Source organism: Salvia hispanica, chromosome 1 (genome assembly GCF_023119035.1).
Source record: "Salvia hispanica cultivar TCC Black 2014 chromosome 1, UniMelb_Shisp_WGS_1.0, whole genome shotgun sequence".
Taxonomy (NCBI): domain Eukaryota; kingdom Viridiplantae; phylum Streptophyta; class Magnoliopsida; order Lamiales; family Lamiaceae; genus Salvia; species Salvia hispanica.
In genome coordinates this window covers 15,329,264-15,336,919 of record NC_062965.1, presented here as the reverse complement: position 1 = coordinate 15,336,919, position 7,656 = coordinate 15,329,264, and the positions used below count along the sequence as shown (strand labels likewise).

At 33.7% G+C, this 7,656-nt stretch overlaps 2 protein-coding genes across 2 annotated transcripts; both read right to left on the bottom strand.

Moving 5' to 3' along the window:
* Positions 1 to 1,181: 1,181 nt before the first annotated feature.
* Positions 1,182 to 1,654, bottom strand: LOC125187994 (peroxidase 42-like). The gene is made up of 2 exons (XM_048084706.1): positions 1,430 to 1,654; positions 1,182 to 1,334 (listed from the first exon to the last, which is right to left on the bottom strand). Exons 1-2 carry the CDS (start codon positions 1,652 to 1,654, stop codon positions 1,182 to 1,184), a joined length of 378 nt encoding a protein of 125 aa, XP_047940663.1.
* A 2,992-nt stretch (positions 1,655 to 4,646) lies between these two features.
* On the bottom strand, positions 4,647 to 6,194 carry LOC125187985 (peroxidase 42-like). The gene is made up of 3 exons (XM_048084692.1): positions 5,979 to 6,194; positions 5,701 to 5,873; positions 4,647 to 5,339 (listed from the first exon to the last, which is right to left on the bottom strand). Exons 1-3 carry the CDS (start codon positions 6,192 to 6,194, stop codon positions 4,853 to 4,855), a joined length of 876 nt encoding a protein of 291 aa, XP_047940649.1. The 3' UTR covers positions 4,647 to 4,852.
* Between the last annotated feature and the right edge of the window lie 1,462 nt (positions 6,195 to 7,656).

The window sequence follows — 7,656 nt, the reverse complement described above, 5'->3', positions numbered from 1 at the left end:
GTCGAGCCGCCTCCCTCTTCACATATCCGTAGGCTTCTTCGACTAAGGGGTATGGTTCTAGTTTGAGTATGTCCCGCCGGATCCCGTCGAATTCCTCATTCAGTCTAGTGAGAAATTTTATCAATCGCTTTTCACTCGAAAATTGCCGGAACTGCCTAACTCCTTTATCACAGCACGTCACCGGCGATTTTTGGGTTCTATCGACACTTACCCACAAACCGTGGATTCGACGGTAATACGTTTCGAGATCCATATCCCCTTGTCTAATTGAGATTACCTTGTCTTCCAGGTCATATATGAGGTACGGATCAGCCTTGCTCTCGAAGGTGATCTGTAAGTTGTCCCACAACGCTTTGGACGTCTGGTGATGGGCAAAATCAGCGAGAATATCGGTTTCGATATTGTCGACGATCCATGAGAATACCACGAGATCGGTCTCCTCCCACTCGCGGTATCCCTTGCTATCTGGTTCGGGTGGTTCGTCGGTGATATGGGAGTATCCCCTTCTACTCCCTATCGCGACCTTCATCAGTCGTGACCACAACGGGTAGTTCTTCCCGTTCAATTTGAACGCCACGGTAACGTTCCTGGTCGTTCTTAGTCTGGATGTTGGTTCGGTTGTTGCCTTCTCCTCCTCTGAGTCTGACATCTTTGAGTATAAGGGTTGGGATTGATACTTTGTTTGGTTTAGTTTGCTGGCCGAGAATTGGGTATGAAAACAGGGGCTATGATGAAAGATTTCTGAGCCAGAATTTCTCCTGCTCTGACGCCATGAAGAATTGAATTTGGGGAATCAATTGTTGTAATATTATTGCTTACTTTGTAATTACAGAGTCTACAGCCTTTTATAGGCAAAAAACCAATTTACATATGGTAATACAATCAAGGAGATCCTATTCTATTTACGGAGAATGATCAATTAGAATAAATCACATTAATGCTATGATTTCTTTCCAACAATATGACTAGCAACAAACAATCATTCATCACACACCATCTCCACCAATTCCGTACATACACAATTGGCAAATAAAACAAACAAATATCCCACATCGGTCGTCTCACAATGAAACCACATGGACTTGTACTACACACATCACACAAAATCAAACATGCCAACATCCTTATTGTACCCATAATTCACTCTTGCCAAACCATCCAAACAAGCTCTCGGTCGTTCCTCACGGGCGTAGCTCGGGACAAGCTCCCCCTAGAGCTTCCCTGATAACGTTCTCAACGTACCTAAAACTCCTCATCTCAGAGCTCCCGTCTGCTTCCTTCTCGGCCATCACCCTCCTCGTTGAGTCCAGCAACAACGATGCATCACATGACGACTAGGATCAAACACAACAATAACAAACAATCCATCATCAAATCAAATCAATAGATATATAATTTCTAGGGTTGAGGATTAATTACATGTATATACCTCAACAAAGCACTCATTGATGATGTGTCTGAGCCAGGAGAAGGAAGTGGTATTGTGTCGCATGTGGAGAAGCTGGAGTTGCTCTCTGATGATGTCTTCAGCGTAAGAGCAAGTGCTTGTTTGGTAGCCGTAAGAAAACTCAGCTGCTTCGCTTTCTGCGAAAGCGAATAGTGAGATAAAGTAGAGCACTGTAAAGAAGAAGAGAGCTCTATTAATGGAAGACATTATTGTGTTTAATTCACCCTACAAACTCAAGGCATTATGCTCTCTGCACTGCTTCTTTAAATACCGAGAGAACCCTAAGTCTAAATCTGTTTTTTTTTAAATAATACTACTAGTATTTATTTCTCCATCTTATAACAATTTTCTATATGTTTCTTATACTTTTTAAGAATTTAATTATCTTTATCTAGTAGTACAATGTAAACCTTTGATTCCTCAATTTTAATGCTATGAACAATGGTAAAAAATATTACCACATATCTAACTATTTTTTTGTACATGAGACATGCATTTTCAAAATGGAGAGTGACAAAAATTGCTATATTAATAAAGCATATAGTATTATTTTACATAAGCAACTCGAAGAGTGAATGCATGATTCTCTAAATATTACTACTACTAATCTATATTTATATGTTTTACATATGTATCAGATCATGTAGAAATATTTTTCCTCAATAGCTGAAAACTAATTTACACCATTGATAATTTTCAATAACGTTTTTTTATGATCATTTTTAAGAACGTTTTGCACATGATCATTTATATATATATAACTACGAAGACTTTCGATTTGTTCGATTTTTATTGAAATTGGAAGTTTCTCCAAATTAACTGTGATATGGCAATCAAATTTTAAGATGAAATTCAAATGATTTAGTATGTCATTTTGGTAAAGTAAAAAAATTAATAAAATTAAAATATTTTAGAAGGACGTTTATGATTTGAACGGACCGGAAGATCAAGGTATAGTTTTCTTAATAAATTATACTCTACATTATTCATAAAATATCGTATTAATTTAGATGAGGATAACTGGATCACAGGCTAGCGCCACTTCACGTACAATTTGTTTTTTCTTTCAGGTATTTTATAGAATAATCATTTTATTTATGAAGGCGCTATCATTTTAGTATTTTATACACAACCAATGTGAGAATGGCTCTTATTGATGAAGATTATCATTTTATTTTATTTTAGTTTTAGCTAGCTAGTTTTAAATGGCTATCGGGAAGTGATAGATTGAGGTTGCATTTTTTTTTTTGGTTTGATCATAAGGGTTTTGAATCCGTATTTGGTGGAATCCAATTAATCTTATTTGATCGGATTTGTGTGGATTAAAGCCGATCCAGCAGATTTGGATTTTGAATTTTGGAAGTTTCTGGATTTAGACTTTGCACTTTTGAGATTGCTTTACACTTTTTCTGATCAAATTGCCCCTAGCTAATAAACTTTTAAATTAGAATAGTTGTAATTTAATTTAGTTGTTTTATGTAGTAGTTCTTGATTTAATTTTACATTCGATTACATGAGAGTTTGCTATCTCTTAACCAAAAGTTTCTAACAAACTCTATATATAATCCACGGAAGAATCAAAATTCCAATTTTATATATAAACTTGTGATTTTAAAAAAAAATTCCTAATTACTTGCTCACACGAAACAATAAATGTCAACTTGAAACTTTATTCTATTAATTTATTTTGTTGAGAAGAAGCCATGTGATTATGTTTATCTATTTATTTACTTTTTGAAAATATAGACATTATACTTTTCATTTTCCTGTTTTCCATGGATCCCGAAAATGATTAACTAATAATTAGTTTAAGAATTCAATTGGTTTGCTTTGTTGTATTAATATTAAACAATTCTAGTCACACATTCAACAATGGAACAATGCGCTAGATGATGAGCGACTGTGTCATTTTATTATTGTAAAGCACAATTCGAATTTTAAAAAATAGTATACAATTTTTTGAAATGGTCATGAAGAATTGAGATGGGATTAAATGCAATGCCAGGGATCGGAGGAAAAGATATTTTTAAAGTTCAAAATTTTCCCCAAGTAGTTGCGAGACAATTCGATTCGAAAATCGTTAAAAAAAATGTAAAGTTACCTAATATATGATATACAGTATTTTCTAGAGACTGTAAATATTTAAATTCCAAAGTCCATGTGCCATTAATGTAATTCACTTTTAAATTTTATTGGCATACCGTGTAATATGAGCATATTTTTTGTGCATTTCAAAATCAAGATAATGTGAAAATTGCAAATTAGATTTAGTGGTTCATTTTTTGGATTTTTTTAATTTAAAATTAGTACTCCATGATGAGTTGATACTCCATGATTTAGTGGCGGAAATACGATTTAGTGGAATTTTGTACAATCAATAAAACATTGCACGAATTATGACATACTGTATAATTGTTCATCCGAAATTATATATTGTCACATTTATTAGATAAAAGTTGATGAATTCTAAAGTGGAGTAATATATATTCACTCCATCCACCAAACAAACATTAATGGATAATATGAATTTTAATGTAAAATTAATAAAGAAAACGAAAAAATTGCAATCCTTTGTTTAATGAGACCTATATACTCAGAAGTGTTTTGTTAAGCAGTATTAGTAGTATTAACTTTCTATTTTTTGTGTATGGAAGTTTATAGTATTTTCAAATTCTTATTTTTTCAAATAAATGGAGTAATACTTTTTTTTTTTATAATATACGTAGTATATTACATGAATTAAAATAACTAATTTTGAGGCAAAACATACACGGTAAAAAAAATGAGACATCAAATCTCATATCATAATATTGGAGGTGGTTGTGGTTGTAACTTGTAAGAATGAAATGGAAAATTATAAAATTGGATATTTTTTAAATTCGTATAAAGCAAAAACAGACTAGATATATAGGAATATAAGAGATAAGGAAGCGACTTATAATAACTGCAGACTCATCACATACATTAGATGTCTCATTAATGAAAGAAATAAATAAGAAATAATTAAATAATCTCACTAAATTTTTATTCGACTCTGATTAAACTTTCAAAGGTCTGGACAGATTGCCACATGTATAAGTCAATTAGAGTTTCAAAATTAGAGAAGAAAAAGGAACAGAAATTATTTTTATGCAATTATATATGATCAGCTTTAATATGTTCGAACCACTGAAGTTTTATTAGACTCGAAACTCTTACATACACATGTAACAAATGAAACAAACAAATACCAACACCTCCTTTTCCTTACATACACAGGTAGCAAATGAAACAAACAAATGTTCCATATCGATGTATAGAGAGAACGTCATTTAAAAAAACACACCCACACAAAATCAAACATAATTACATTGCCACCATCCTTATTTTCCAAAAACATCCCAAACAAGAAGAGGTGATCATCACTCAACGAAGATCGCACCACTCTTGGATCTCGTGTTGGATGCCGGTGAGAGGGTTGTTCTCGGCGAGAAGGGCGATGGCTCGAGCAAATTCCATGAAAAAGTAGTCTTGGCTCATCGCCATCTTCTCGACATAGGGCTTGGTCCTCTCGTCGGTCGCGAGGAGGCGGTCGACGATGATCAAGCCCTTGTTGTCGAGAATGTTCCTGTAGTAGTTGTTGTCAAGCTTCATGGGCGCGCCGCGGTCGTTCCTCACGTATTGTACGGCTTCGGGGATCCGGTGGGGGCACCTTTGCTCCACCCGGTCCGGGTAGAGGCGGTGCGCTAGCTTCATGCAGTAGGTGCGCCCCGCGCTGTGGGAGGCGAGTAGGGCGACGCCACCGGCCGTGTTGATCCCGATGCTGGCCAAGCGGTCAAGGACGACTTTCAGGCTCTCGTTCTGTGGTAGGAAAGATAAAAAACAAAACATGATACAGATACACATTTTAGATCTGTTTGTCATATAATTCCAAGACAAATTAGTACTACTATATAAAGTAAGATTGATTCATTTTCCTATGATCAGATACTCAAAAAGACAATTTTTCTACTTATATATGAAATGGCAAAAATTGCCCGATATAAGTCATAAAGTTAAATCAATCTCGTAATTTTTTAAAATGGTCAATTATATTAAAACTTCAACATTTTACTCAATTATCCCATACGTTCAAAATTGGGAAAATTATGTATGAAATGCCTAACGATGAATACTATATATATAGACAGAACGTTCGACTATTTAAGCGATACTTAGTCAGTCATGTCTTTTAATTTATACACATGTACGCTTCACGAAATCAATTCAGACACATAGGATTTTTTGCATGAGACAAATAAGAAATCCTTACAGCGACGATGGCAGAAAGCATGAGAATATCAGAGCAGGAGACGACACCGGGACAATCTCTCTCTTGAACGTTTTTGATGTTCTCGAACATCACCCTCCTCGGTGAGTCAAGCAAACGCGATGATGCATCACGTGACTGGGATCAACACAAAAGGAGAGATCGGTCATCAAATTAAATCTCTATGCAATTGAAATCGAATATAGAGTTGAAGATTTAGAAAGTTGTTTAATTTGTGAGTACCTCGACAAAGCAATCATCGAAGAGCCACGAGAAAGCAGTGCTTTTGTGGCGATTGCAGAGAAGCTGGACTTGCTCTTTGATCATGTCTTCAGCTTGAGGAGGGCAAAAGTTTTTGTACATCTTCATGAAAAGACCTTCATTTTCTGCGAAAGCAGAGACTGAGGAGAAGTAGAGCAATGAGAGGATGAAGAGAGCTCTGCAAATGGAACTCGACATTATTATTGTGATTTGTGAGGATGAAGAAAACCCTAAACTTTCGCCTTTATTTTATAGAGCCAATTTTTACTCCTTACAATTTTCTATCTATTTACATAACCGAAGTAATAATTATGTCAAATTTATGATTTTCTCTTTGTCTACGATGTCAACTTTTAATTGCTCATTTTAAATGCAATGAATAAAGGTAAAAAAATATGATAAGAATTTAACTTCGTCTTTTTTTAACATGGGGCATATACAAAATGGAGGAAGTATCCATTACTCTCTCCCCGTTCGCGAATAGGAGTTGCATTTTCCATTTTAGTCCTTTTGCAAATAGGAGGCTTGTCCATTTTTACTATATATAAATGGTAATAGAGTATCACATTCCACTAACTAACTCTCATATTTCATTTAAAACTAATACTATTACATACAAGTGAGATCTATGTGTCACTAACTTTTTCTACTCATGTTTCTTAACATTTCTTAAAACACGTGTCGTCAAGAAATGGGACTCCTAATGACGGATGAAAGGAGTATTATTTTACATAAGCAAGTCAGAAGAGTGATTCTATGATTCTATCTACATTTATGTGTATGCATAAGATCATGTAGAATTATCATGAATTAGGTAGTCCATTCGATAGAGAGAGGTGGTTAGTCATAATAAGCTCTACCATTACTATTTATTTTAATAGCAGTTTATTTGCACTCGGTACTCACATGTATTAATATTATTAATTTCTAGTATTAAAATACACACATGATCACGCACGCATAATCGTATTAATTAGTTCAAATTCTACGATTTCTACACTTCCAATTTTTTTATTAAAAAAAAAATCATAATTTCTTGGTAAATAATATTCTAACATCACTAAATAGTTTTATAAATATATTTTCAGTGATAAAAAGTTTAGATATTACATAATTTTCTAAAATAAACTCAGGAAAAGAATAGAGAATGAGGTATTTGTTTATTTATCCCTAATGGCAGAATCAGAATCCCAATTTGGGTATAAACTAGTAAGATATTAAATTTTCACGTATAATTTAATTTAATTTAATTTTTTCCTAACTACTTGCTCGCACGTAACAATCAACTTGAAATTTTATATTTGTATTAATTTATTTTGTTGAGTAGAAGCCATGTTATCTTAATGTTTTTCTGTTTGTGTATTTTTCCAAATATAGACAATACTACTTACGGCAAAAAGATGCATGATAGTAGTTCCTTTTAATATCCCTGATTACCATGGATCCGACTTTGCCCTAATTAATTAATTAATTCATGCTTCGCGGTATTAATTAAACAAGTTTAGTCACACACTCAACAAAGGAACAGTGCCAGGTGATAAGAGACTGTGTTCTTTTACTTCTATTATATTAATCCATTTCTTGTAAAAAGCACATTTCAAATTTTAAAAGAATTTTTGAATAAAATACACAAACTTTCAGTATTTTCTGATTTTTTCTA